At 45.5% G+C, this 13,848-nt stretch overlaps 1 protein-coding gene across 10 annotated transcripts in view; it reads left to right on the top strand.

Annotated features, from left to right (window-relative positions):
- HERC1 (HECT and RLD domain containing E3 ubiquitin protein ligase family member 1) overlaps nt 1-13,848 on the top strand; it is a 3,379,312-nt gene that overhangs the window by 2,949,269 nt on the left and 416,195 nt on the right. For all 10 annotated transcript variants that reach the window (XM_069624399.1, XM_069624403.1, XM_069624396.1 and 7 more), the window contains exon 64: nt 2,858-2,996. In XM_069624399.1, the coding sequence (XP_069480500.1) occupies nt 2,858-2,996 (139 nt within the window). The remainder of the gene's footprint in view (nt 1-2,857; nt 2,997-13,848) is intronic.

Below are 13,848 nucleotides of genomic sequence, written 5' to 3'. Positions count from 1 at the left end.
TCAATTGTTACAGCTTGGATAGGCGGTTGCCCTTGGGAGATTGAGAACTTTTTTCCAAAATAGTCCCTCCAGAATAGGCCATGTAGTTGCTGCGAGTTAAAAAAAAGCTTCAGCGCCATAGGTGACGATTGGTACGACCTTCATTTGATAGAATAGTAGTAGTGGACTCAAAGTAAATTTACAATATTTCTTCATGATTATCCGGGCCTGTGCAGCTAAAGTCTTTATTTTACTTTGCAAGATGATCGCTCTCGGGGCATTGATTGAGCTGTTGTTTAAGCACATCCCTAAGTACCTGGCAGAGCTTCTTACCATTCAAATGCCAGTAGCTTTTCTTTCCCCCTCTGCAGCCCCCTGGTTCCAAGATTAATATGCAAGACTTTTTGGCATTTATCATTAGCCCGTTGTCCTGAACGTAAACTTGTAAAGCGTCCAATTGTCTTTGTAGGCTGACCGGGGTCTGGTCTATGAGGATGAGGTCGTCCGCATAAAGAGGCCTGTCCAGATAAATACCAACTAACTTCGGGGGGAAACTATAGTGCTCTTAAATGCTTTATAGATGTCTGATATAAACAAATTAGAGAGTGCTGGTGCTAGAGAGCATCCTTGCTTCAGACCCTTCATGATCTTAATAGGATCTGAAAACAGGCCCTTTTCATCCAATCTTTTTTTTTTAAGGAGGTTTCGGAGTAAAGGTCTTTTATGGCTTCAGCCAGATCTTCTGGCAAATTCTATTCAAGTTTCGACCACAATTTAGCACAGTCAATTGTGTCCAAAGCCTGGGCCAGATCTATGAAGGCCAGATAGATTTTTGTACCTTTCTTCTCTTTTATACGACTTTTTAGAATATTTATCAAAAAGACATTGAGGGCTGTGCCCACTCCTTTGACGAAGCCAGATTCTGATGTCATAATGTCTGGCGGTCGTACTCCATTTTGAGAGGCTCTGCAGTATTAGTGCAGCGAAGATCTTCCCAGGGACATCCAGCAAAGCAATGGGCCTATAGTTGGCAGGAATTGTCTGGTCCCCCTTTTTAAAGATAGGGACAATAATTGATGTTTTCCAGAACGAGGGGACTCGCCTTACCTTTTTAATTTGATCGAATAGCACCTATAAAAAGGAGGCCTCTGGGTCCCTTTTTAACATAGCATTTGATGTCCCATCCGGGCCCGGAGCCCTAGAGTTGCTGGCTTTACTAATGATGGAGAGGAAGTCATCTCGCAAGGTTTCGAAGGTCCAGCCTCGACACCTCAGAGGGCGTGTAGCCCACGTAGCAGGCTCAACCGTCTGAAATAGCGATGTGAAGTGTTCCTCCCAGGCACTGACTGACACTGCATTAGACATTAGCACCTCCTGGGGGGCCATTAAGCCATTTATCCACTGCTGAATCTCCTTCGTATTTTTTAGACTCGATGCTCCTGGGCATATTTTCTGCATGTCGCTGTAACCACTTCTCCCAGCGATAACAAACCCAGTTTTGGGAGTTTTGCTTCAATTTCTTACAGATCATTCTCGCTTCAATAGTTTCAGCTTTTTTTAAATGCCTCAGTTTGGAGTTTGGGACCTTTTTCTGGTTAGCAACGGCTTGGTCAAAGCTATGCAGTGGTGCAAATGATGGTCTAGAGACTTTGTTTTTTGAACTCGACAAAATCGGTCATCAATTTCAGATAATTCAGGATTTGCTTGATGGAAACAGCTTTTTCCAAATTCACCTGGGCTTTGAATCTCATAGTCAGCTGATCATTTTTTTCTGAATTGACAAAGAGTTGATCTCTCCCCGCAGACACCCCCAAAGCTATTTGATATTGGTCAGGGGTTTTTAAATTCAGAGTCGTGCAGACTAATTTCACCAAATTATGGTCAGTCTGCTTTGTTTCCACAACCACAAGCTGTTGGACAAGCTTTAGCATGTTATGTGAAACAAATAATTAGTCCAGAATCTTACTGTTGTATCGTGCCTGAGTGTATTTGTAATTGAGTCTGCCTAGTCTGGTCATGTGCTCAGTGATGCCATGCAAGCATCAATTGGAATGTTGATGTAGGAGTGTCAGAATGATGTGGTGAGTGTTCTGTAACTGGTCAGTTGGTCCCTTCCTCCCTGGGTGAAGGGTTCCGGTGATTTATTGTCTTATACTTGATGTCTTGTCCCGAAATATGTAATTTAAGGAACCGAAGTAAACTCATTAAGAAGCTACTTAAAGCAGCCTGGAGTGTGCTTTTATATTACACTTACCATCTGATATGTCACCCCAAGTTGCAGTAGGCAGAATATCACCCTTAAGTGCAATTGCTAACATAGTAATGGGGAGTCCTGTTGTTTTACATGTGGGTATATGAGCAATGTATGAAAAGCAGATGGCAAGCAATTTACCAGAAACGTTTGGTTCTGTCAAGGCAAAACCTTCATGCCACCAGAAAGCTGTAATTTAGAAACAAAGGCATAGTCTTCAAATATTCAGTGATGGACCAGCTATATAATTTTGTTGTTAGGCAATGTGAAAGGAAAATTAGTTGTAGCTTAGCTTGTGGGAAAGTTCTCAATACAGTGTTTCTTGAAAGTATTTGTGGACTTGAGCGGATTAGGTAAGCCTCTTGGTAATGTTTTGCAAATACTTTATTCTCTGTCTCTATTCTCTGTCTCTTTTAAGCTCACAAAAGGTATGCCATAGTGACTGCATAGCAACAGTAGAACAGACTGTGAAAATAAAACAGGAACATAACGTCTGACAAAAGCCATGCTTCTTTGATTAAACTTAAGCATCTCTTAACTCAACACTTATTCTACACATAAATTACAAGGTGCTTATCTCTTTTGGGCTACAGCACTTGTGAATACATATTTTGCTTGTTTTTCTAGGTTGTTTGCGGTCAGAATTGCACCTTTGTCATTCAGGCAAACGGAACAGTGTTGGCTTGTGGAGAAGGAAGCTATGGCCGACTGGGACAAGGAAATTCAGATGACCTCCATGTATTAACTGTTATCTCAGCATTGCAAGGTATGAGCTGAATCTTTGTGATTGATATAAATATACATATATATATATATATATATATACACACACACACATCTGCCTTTTTGCATTTGGCTTCCTACACAAACCACCATTGACTATACTAAACTATTGTCACGTTTTACATTTTTAGTTCCATTCTTTAATGTCTTTTTTTTAAACTTTGTCCTGGGAACACATGTAACAGTTGGATGTTTGGCATCACTTCACTATGTTATTTGGAAACAGGACAGCCCTATTAAACTAACCCTATTTATATGCCAAAAACACAGACACTAATAGATAACCTGGAAGTTAAAATCAGTAATTGTATTTTAATTTTTATCTTTATTATCTTCTAATTCTCAATTAATGGGCACAGCTCCATTTCGAGAAATTGTTTGATAGATTTCTTGATATTTTCTCTATCAGGTTTTCTCTATCACCTCAGCTTCCAATTAGGCTCCCTAATTCGTATTATCAGAGAGCGTAATCCCTAAATAGGTAAGTTGTTTAGTTCAAGTTATTCGGGTTTATGATGGCCTATACGCATTAATGTTTTTGCTGTGTTCAACCACACATCACGCTAGCCCATGTATGCTATGTACCCATTTACTAGAGTCTGAAGGCCTTTACAGGTGCGTGCAATACGGGGCACGTCATCTGTGTAAGCTTGTAAAGACTGATATTTTTCCTTATGATTTTCAGTGTGTCAATGGTTAATTTATTACATTTGCTGGATAGAGAATTAACGTAAACATGAAATAATAGGGAGGCCAGTACACATCCTTGCCTGATCCTAGTAGATAAAAAGGTCAGTATGTGTTAGATTACTTCATCAAATGCAGAGCTCTCAAGCCCTTAAACCCTAAATAAATAAATTTCTTATATCCAATTAGTTTTTAACAAGTTGGAGACGCAACTTTAACTTACCCCTTCTTGAAATTTGTATTGTTCTTCCTAGAAAATGTTGTGACTTTGCCCAGTTAAGTATTTTATTATATATTATCCTGCAAAACCATTTGGCATGGGAATCAATTAAAGATATAGGCGGTAACAGCTGGGGTTTGATCCATCCCCTTTGTAGAATGCCAAAATTGCCTTTCTCCACCTTACTGGGATACAACCACCTTGAAGAAGTGCAGTGAAATGGGAATAATGATGTCTGCAACTCATTTCACGTAATCGCAATGAAGGAACTTCCTTTTCAATAACCTCATTTACCCCTTTGACAAGTCTAAAAATCACTAAAGTGTTTTACCAAATCAGACGGAGGTGGTTTCATATCCTGTTTTATTCTGGAAATGTGCTGTTCTCAGGTTACGCTATATCATTTTACAGAATTCAACTCTGCTTTAACTACGAGACGCATGTTATAATTTTATCCATTCTTCATGTCCCCAAGTATTGTTGGCTTCAATTATTTCCTTTTTATATTTCTTTGTTAGGTCTGCCACCACTACTCTGTTCATGGGGCTATGTTTTAGTGTTTTTATAAACAGGCTCTTTGTTTCTCTACAATCCTTACTATACCATCTCAGGCAATAATAAATGTTTTGAATTAGTCTCTTAAATGGCAATTGCTTCTCGGCTATGGACATAATATGTAGAAAGGTGTTCACTATTTCTAATTTCAGGATAGGAACGTCCAAACAGGTTTTAGTATCAGATAGTGCTAACGTGATGATCCTGTTTGAGAGCAATGGTTGATCAATGTTTTCCCACTTCAGTTGACAATAGATTATCCTCATTTGTCTCGATGTTCAAAGAAGATTATATACCTAATCGGATAATTAGTGAGTCATGGTCACTTGTTGCCCATTGATGTGAAAATAGTAGCTATAATGCCAATCCATCTCTTGTCCCTGATTAAAAAGTTATCTATGGCTAAGGTGCTTCAACTGTTATGGAATGTGTACTGTCTTGGGATATACAAGAGACATTTTCTGTTAACTGACCTAAGACCCAGTTCACAAAAGAGTCAGGAAACATGTTCCTGGTTTATTTGCCTCAGAGTATTTCATTATTGAATTCAGGATTCTCATCCGTGTCCATGTGCTCATCTCCCACAATAAACAATTGTGTTGCTCACCTGTTTTTACCAAAAAGGACTGTGCTCATTAAAATCATAGTGCAGGGACCCTTTTTGCTAACATGATAGGGCATTATAAAATTTAAGAAAAGAAAACTTTCTAGTGTTATTCACACTTACTGTTGAAATGGATTTCTAAAATCGCCCACTGGGGGGGAGATTTTAGGAGGCCACCCTATTTATGGTAAGCAGGGTAGACACAGAGGTTAACCAAAACTCAATCAAGGTAGATGTGGAAGAGCAGTCAATGCTTAGTCTCAGGAAAAGTGACAGAGTGGTCTAGGGCTACAAGGAATCTGCACAGAACAAAACCAATAATTCAGGTTTATATAAGTATAGTTATGAGGCCTTTCTGAACAGACAAAGCCTAAAAAATCACAGGAAAATAATGTAATAAATCATATATCGCATACGTATATCTTCCCTTAGAAATAAGATTGCACATTCATTAAATACCACTATTCAAAAGGTGAGTAAAAAATGCAGGAAAAACAGAATTCCAGCCCCAAGATGTATGGGGCCTTGTGCCCCAAAAATCACAGGTTCCAAAAATCACAAGTTCAAACTATGGATTCATCACATAAGAAATTTTAGAACTGATGAAGTGGACTGTGATGTTGATTGGAAAGTTCTTTAAAGTAAGCTTAGTATTTACTTCGAGTTAGGTAAGTACCCCACTCTGACCTGTTCCCAAGAAGTCCTAGGAACGGATCCTTAGAGCAAGTTCGACAACCAAATGCCAGACCCTACAGAAGTTTAGGGTCAAGGGCTCTCCTCCCATTGTTACCTTATGGGAGACAGGGGGGACAGAAACAGGTATGTTCACTTTCCCCCTGACTCCAATTCTTCCAGGTGACACTGCAGGTCTTCTGGAATTTGCTGGCACACCAATCTTCTGTCCTTGGTTCAGGTGAGGGGGGATCCAAGGGTTTGCCGCTGCAGAGTAAAGTGTGTGTCATGTGCTAGTCCTCGGCGGTGCAGACCTATCAGGACACCTTACGAGATTGCAGAGAATGCTTCAAGCAGAAGTCATCACGGTCAGGTGGCGATCTTCCAGCGGTGAACACAGCAGCAGCACAGCTTCCCTTGTTGTGAGATGGCTGAGAATGTGAGGACAGGTGACTCATGGCATAAACTAAAGATCTTGTTAAGTCACCCAGAGCTCTGCACATAATGGTGATGGTTGCAGTGTGGTAGCCCAAAAGGGAGGTGGTCAGTCCACTGGGTGGTCCATGGGCACTTCAGAAGGCTTCCTAGGCATGGATCCAGGGGCATGTGTAGAGATAGGTATTCCCGCCTGTGCAAGCATTGGAGTACCAACAAGGGTCAGGCAGAGGAGAACGGCTTCACAGGGCCACTCACTGGAGACGATGCTGGTCAGGTGCAGGAGTCGTCCTTGCGTCGTCAGCAGGCTGCTCTTCTTCATAGAAGTCTTGGTTCCATGGATGATCAGTCGAATAGCTGCTGTAGACCTCCTCTAATCCAAGATTCAGGCTGGGAGGTAGCTCAAGCATACCAATGATACGGATGTGCAACATTTACCAGCCAGGGTTGTCCAATCCTGGACAATCTGGTCAACGCATCCTTCAAGCAGCAGACTTTCAGACGCCGGATAATGTGGACTGGCACCAGACAGTCCCAGCCCCCCCCCGGCTCACACACAAAGCCCACTTGCCTGGGAAAGCAGCTGCTCTAACCAGGATAGGGGTTACTATATATGGCATATCCTACCTTGGGAAGGCAGAAAGAAGGCCAAAGGACCAGATGGCCAAAGAACATGAGAGCATCTCGTGGCACGATCATTTTAGAGTGCTAGCCACCTTTAGTAGCCATTCATGGTAAATGCAAAAGTGCACAAGGAAAATATCACAAAAACTGTACAAAACGCACAGCTGCTGCCACCAGCTTGTCTTGGGCACATCTCTGAGTAACCAAAAAGCCACTAGGTTAAATAGTTATAAGGTTACAAAGTATCCTAACTGCACTTCGCTATAAGGTGATGGGCGCAATTGTAAAAATACAAGAATTCCAAAAGAGAGACAAAGTTTCTCAGTACTGGCAGTCTTGAGGACTAGTCAGTTTCCCCATAAGAATGAGCAAAACTGGCAAAGGAAGTACATTTATTCATTTATTTGTATTTAGTTTTAAAACAACTTAAACAAAAGTAAGTAATAAAACACAAAAACGCAAAAATCGAACAGTTTGTTTCACAGCTAGTTTCATGAACATTAATCTAATCGAATGTATCATGAATAATTTATCGAGTAATGATTGTAAAGCTCTGTCTATTTAAAACCCATCGTTTTATACAAATATTAATAAGATCAATATTCATTATTGTTATTAAAACTATTACAAAAAGTTATTAAAACAGATGTCCAAGCATTAAGATTAAAAATCAATATTAACTATATCATTGGAACTTTCAGTAACTTCCTCTGTCAATTATCAGCAGGCAAAGCCTTTGCAATGATACGCCTTAACCGATACAAAGCTATGTGCACATTTGCAGACTCTGTTTTGAGACAATAGTCCCGAATTGTTTCATCTTTTATGGAATCGAAATTGTGCACGTAACTACCCATGATGGTCATATATGCAGGACCCAGTGGTTTGCATTCAGTGAATAGATATTTACCCGTTTCGAGGTTACTGGGGACATTACATGTGCAGCACACCCAATCCGATAGGGGAAGCAGAATGCTTTACTGAACTCCAAAAGTCAGGAAAGGGTTATAAAATAAGCAAAAAGACTGGGTGTCCATAGGAATCTATGTAGGGAAATGTGCAAAACGTCCCCCTCCATTCCCCCATGAGGACGGTACCGGAACGTATTGCAGCGAAAAGTTGAGCTTCCCCTTTAAATTTAGTATAGCGCGGGGCGTGTTTCCATTTAATGTGTAATTTTCCCTCCAGTTGTGTACCCCCCAACTTTTTGCTTTGTTTAAACACCATAGTCTGACTTTACCAGAGGAGCACAGCCATCTGCTCCACTACCCTGCGCGCTTTTCGCTCACTTTGTTATGGAGAAACTGACATGCCCTTAAAGACAGTCGGTACTGGGAGACTTTGTTTCCCTTAGTCCTTGTCCATGTTGCAACTTTTCTGCAACATGTAACAAGTGCACAAAGTACCTTACGGTACAGTGCACTTGGGTCTAAAGGTCATTACGCTCTAAGGATTTTTTAGGTGAAGTGTAGATGTGTCTCGGACAGGGCTGGTGGCAGCCTATCTTTTCATGTAATTTTAACTCTTTCCTGCCAGGTAAACCGCATTAACCATGCTTGGCACGAATAGGTGGACTGGCTCCAAAATGGCCATGCCACAAAGTTCTTTGTCCTGTCCTTTGGCCATCTCGCCCCTTCACCTTCCCCAGGTCGAGCCGGCCCGGGTCAGTCCTTATTTGGGCATGCATTCTCCCGCGAAACGCCAAGCTTTTGCGGGCTTCTGCTTCCCTTGTGTGTGTGCCTCCAGGATGTGGGCTGGAACGTCTGGTTCCAATACACATCCTGGGTGCCAGAGAGTCTGAAGTGCCGTGAATGCCTGGGACTACTGTGGTCCGTGATTGGTCCACGTATGGTATGCCTGTCTGAAAGCAGATCTCCTATTGGGTCCTCTTTGTTTTGGCACGAAGGAGATTTTGGATAAGAGAAGGCTCCAAACACCCATATCATGTCGATCTCTAGAGTTCTCACTGAACGAAGGATAAGATCCAAGTATCCTGAAACTAAGAAGCCGAGTCGAGGAACCGCTGGTGACCCGCTGGAAGGTTTGGCACACTGAGCCCGCTGTCGTCTCGCTGGACCCCTCAGCATCTGGTCATCCTAGAAAGTCTGCGAAGACACTTGGACCCATTGGAATAGTGGGACCAACTATTCTAGGCACCTTCATCAAACCCTGCAAGTGAGCCTTCTCGGAAGTGTCCCTTGCCCAACCAGTGGGCTGAGTAGCTTACGCAGGAACTTTGCCCCGATACCGCGGCTGTTTCGAAGAGGCCCTCGAAACTTGGTACATCGCTAGCTCTGTGTTCATGACACTCTCACTGAATTTTGTACACTTGGCGTTCCCAGGTCTGGAGTAAAGTGAGTGCGCCCGAACCGGAGTATACGCAGGTACTGTGTCGCCCAGCCGTGGCAATGAACTTTGCAGGTGTGCTGCTTTTCTGTCCCTCTTGTCCCTGAAGCCTGCTGCAGTGAAACTGGCCTGATCTATCCATCAGGAGCAGAGAAATCGCCACTGTCCCATTTGGGAATCAACGCTGCATCTTCATCACTAAAAGCCGCAGGGACGCCAAATTGCTGCACTTGAACCTGCAACCGAAGTGGACTCGACGGAGTGCGCCCGGGGTCAGTGAGTAATTGCAACTCTAACCGGTGGCCTCTAGCACCTCCATCCATTTTTATGCACGAGTGGCCCCTGAGGGCACCTCTCCTTTCCACTGCTAGGATGCACGTTGGACAGCAGGGAGTTCCGACCGGCGATAAAGTGGTGGGGGGTATGCTCCCACATCACGCGGGGGACTGTGGCTTCCAGAGGAGACGGATCAGCACATCAACATCCTGGACTTACGAGCAGTGCTCGGGACCCTCAAGTCTTTCCTAACATCTCTGAGAGGCAAGGTGGTGAGGATCTTCACGGACAACGCCACCACCATGTTCTTCATCAGGGAGCAAGGGGGCACTCGATCCCTAGTGCTCGCCAATGAAGCTCAGGACTTCTGGCATTGGGCCATCGGACAGGGGATGCTCCTCGTCCCATTCCACCTTGCAGGCATCAAGAACACCATCGCAGGATCATGTGGGCCATCTGTTTGTCAAATGGGGCAGACCTCTGATCGTTCTTTTTGCCACGGCCGCAAACTCAAAATGCCAGAAGTTTGCCAGCAGATTCCACCAACCGAGGAGCATGGGGGCCGCATTCTCCTTCCCTGGGAAGATCAGTTTCTGTACGCCTTTCCCAGTTTCCTCTCCTGCTACGTGTGATCAACACACTCAGACCGTGTCGGTGCAGGATGATATTCATCGCCCCGGCGTGGACGAGGCAGATTTGGTATCTGTGCCTACTCAGCATGTCATTGTTGTGTCCAGTCAAGTTGCTGGTACTTCTGGATCTGCTCACCAGGGAGGAAGGTGCACTCCTTCACGACCCAGGCTCTCTGAACCTGAAGGCATGGCTCATGCAGCCTTAGAATTTGGAGGTTATGAGCTGCCAGCGGACTGCAGGGAGGTCCTAAAGTGCTTACTGTTTGTCTCACTACGTGAGAGAGGGTATGCCCAGACGTGGGTCCCTTGCTCGCTGCGCCATAGGGAAACAAGCTGCACCTCACTGAGGAGGCCCAACAAGGCCGAAACATGTCTGGGGTTGCTTGTGTTTCCGTGCAGATTGGACCTGGCATAGCAGTTCGGGCTGGGCTGCTACCATTGGTGGCAGTACCCGACTGATTTGCATATGGCTGGACCCTTTTGCAATGGTGCAGACGGGCTAAAAAACGGTGGTGTGGAAGGTTGCCCAGAGCAATACCAGTGGTTCAGATTCATTCAAAACCTTCCACCCATCACTTTTGTGCTTCCTAAAGTGCTAAAACCATTTTTCTACATGGTGCCGGTCACAGAAGATTACCACTCTGAGGGTCACAGCCCCACAGATTCTTCCATGCTTGCGTTCTTTGGCAAAGCTGGGCTGGCTCACTCCTCCATCAAGGTACACCTGGCGGCTATCTCAAGCTACACCCAGGTGAAGATCCTCACTGTGGTCCCACAGACTCGTCAAGGAGTTTCTCAAGGTTCTTTTTTTATCTTTCCCTCCAGTAAAGGTGCCTGCCCCGACTTGGGATCTCAACGTGGTCCTGACAAGACTAATGGGGGGCACCTTTTGAACCTATGCACCAAGCCCCACTCAAGTTTCTGTCATGGAAGACCGCATTCCTTGTCGCCATCACCTCAGCCAAACGTGTGGGTGAGATCCAGGCCCTATCCTGCAAGCAGCCGTATAAGACTTTCCACAAATCGAGCAAGGTACTGCGTATGCACCCCACTTTCATGTCGAAGGTTCTGTTCGAATTCCATCTCAGCTAGCCTTTGGTGTTGCCTGTTTTCTTCCAAAACCCTTCGTCGCTGGCAGAGATTGCCTTACATTCGCTGGATGTTGCTTGTGCCTTGAAGTTCTGCGTGGCACGCACAAAGAGTTTTCAGAAGACTTCTCAATTGTTTGTGAACTTGCGGACCTATGAATCATGGGAAGGCCTTGTCCAAGGCTTCCATCTCAAGGTGGCTCTCCGGTGCTCTACATCTGCAGGGCTACAACTTGGAGGTCCATGCATACCTTCACAAAGTTCTACTGCGTCGATAGGGATTCCATGGAGGAGTCCAGAGTCGGCCAGGCAGTGCTACGCAACCTGTTCGCTTTAGGTGAGTCTGTTCGAATGGTAAGTGTTAATTGCTTCTGTTGAGCCTTGCCAATTCCCGTTGGTTGTGTAATGTGTACTGCTGTGTATTTGTTATTCATGAGCATGTGAATCCATGCCAGAACCCATGCTGGAGAAGGTTTGAGTTACTTAATTGTATCTATTGTTCTCCAGCTTGGGTCTGGCATGGATTCACATGCAAACCCTCCCTACGGCTCTTCTTAGTCATACTGCCACTTTGCATGCTTACCAAATCTGAAGATGGCTGCCAGAGGCGGGGCTTAGGGAGAGGTTTGTCATTGGATGGGGGCAGTATGGTCTAGACGAGAAATACAGTTTTAAAGTCAAAGTGTTTTTTCTGTTACAGAGTTTTCCCAGCCTGACAACAGGGAATATTCTTGAGCATGTGAATCCATGCCAGACGCATGATAGAGAACAATAGTTACAGGTAAGTAACTTAAACCTTATTCCATCTCTGGATTACATATATGGCAAGCCAACACAGACGCCCTCTTGGCTGCAGCTAACCTGAAGCTGTGGCGGGAACTCAGGGAGTTTCTGCCCGACCTCCCTTCGGACAAGCAAGTCTCTTTCAATGCCCGTCTGTCAGATGCCCTGGCTGTTCGTAGGACCTCATGGAGTCTTCGGTCTAACACATCGGCAAGGCCAGCAGAGGGCTGTGCCTTGGTGTCGAGATGAGAAGGACGGCATGGATGTACGCCACTAAGTTTTCATCTGATGTGCAGGAGTCGAACCTGGATCTGTCCTTCTAAGGCTTGGACCTTTTTCATTCGTCAACCGATTATTAGTTGAAAAATAAGAAAACCGCCACGTCCTTGGCCAACCTGACAAAGCCGGGATAGAAATGCTCCCTTCAATCTCAGGGCAGGACCGAATTCAAACCCTGCGCTTTCTCCGGCTTTAAGGGGTTTCGGTACCGCGGTACGTGGAGGCCTGACAGGTCGCCCAGTGACAACAGGAGGAAGCAGGAGAGGACTTTGTGCTGGTTTTCTGCTGCCCCTCCTCTGATACCAAGAATAATTGACATCCAGGTCAGAAAACACAGCTCGCTTGTGGGGGGGTGTTTGGCTCTTTTCCAGGACACATGGAAGTGTCTTAACAACCCGTGGATCCTACCTGTAGTCTCCACAGGCTTCACTCTTCCTATTCTTTTTCCTATTCTTTTCATCTCGGTCTCACCTGCCGCACCCTTCACAGGCTGGGCTTCTCCCTGAATTTCAAGAAGTCGCATTTGGCACCTTCTCAACAGCTCCACTACATCGGGGCTGTGCTCGAAACGTCCCTGGGGAAGTGTTCGCCTCCCCGCGTCAGGGCTCATCACATTGTGCAGATGGTGGACAAGTTTCAACGTGCCCAGTGTCTCCCGGCTTTCGACATCCTAAGGTTGCTGGACCTCATGGCATCCTGCATCTTTCTGGTGCCAGAGGCCAGACTGCGTATGAGATCACTGCAATGGGCTGTCGAACTGCAATGGTCCCAATTCTCAGGCAAGATGTCTGATTCCGTTCAGATTCCGATCTCGGTCGCACAGGATCTTCGGTGGTGTGCCGACGAAAGGAACCTACTAAAGGGGGAACTGTTTTGGCAACCATGGCCGGAGGTGATGATTGTGACGGATGCTTCCCTCACAGGATGGGGTGCTCATGCCAACGAGCTGACAGACAACGGTCGTTGGTCTCCGTCGGAGTCCAGAATCCACATCAACCTGTTAGAGCTGCAAGCCATCAGGCTTGCCCTGAAGGCTTTTCTGGCGACTGTACGGGGAAAAGTGTTCTGATCATGATGGACAACACAGTGGCCTTGCATTACCTCAACAAAAAAGGGGGCAGTGTCACTCCCGTTGTGCAGGGAGGCGATGCAGCTCTGGTTCTGGGCCATCGAACAAGGTCTTTCGATTTCGGCAGTTCATCTGGCTGGAGACGAAAACGCGGCGGCGGACTCTCTGAGCAGGCAGAGCGCATGTCTCTCACGAGTGTGAGTTGGCTCAGGAAGTCCTGGAGATCTTTGCTCTTTGGGGAACCCCGCAATCGGATCTCTTCGCCATCAGTGTCAACCGGAAGCGCGAGAGATTCTGCTCAAGGGAATTTCCTCCGAGAGGAGCTTTAGGAGACGCGTTTGTAGTGGATTGGTCATTCCCGCTGCTGTACGCGTTTCCTCCAGTACCCGTCATTCCTCAAGTGTTGCAGAGGTTGCGGAGCTTCGGGACCCGCATGATCCCTGTGGCTCCGGATTGGGCCAGGAGAGTGTGGTACCCGGACCTTCTAGAATTGGCCATCTGCCCTCCACAACGTCTTCCTTACCGAGAGGATCTACTCTCTAGGGAGGGGTGTCAGGTTCTCCAT

The sequence above is a fragment of the Ambystoma mexicanum genome, chromosome 11, assembly GCF_040938575.1.
Source record: "Ambystoma mexicanum isolate Mex_15411 chromosome 11, UKY_AmexF1_1, whole genome shotgun sequence".
Lineage (NCBI taxonomy): Eukaryota > Metazoa > Chordata > Amphibia > Caudata > Ambystomatidae > Ambystoma > Ambystoma mexicanum.
The sequence above is the reverse complement of the archived record's forward strand: the minus strand, read 5'-3'. Positions and strand labels throughout refer to the sequence as shown.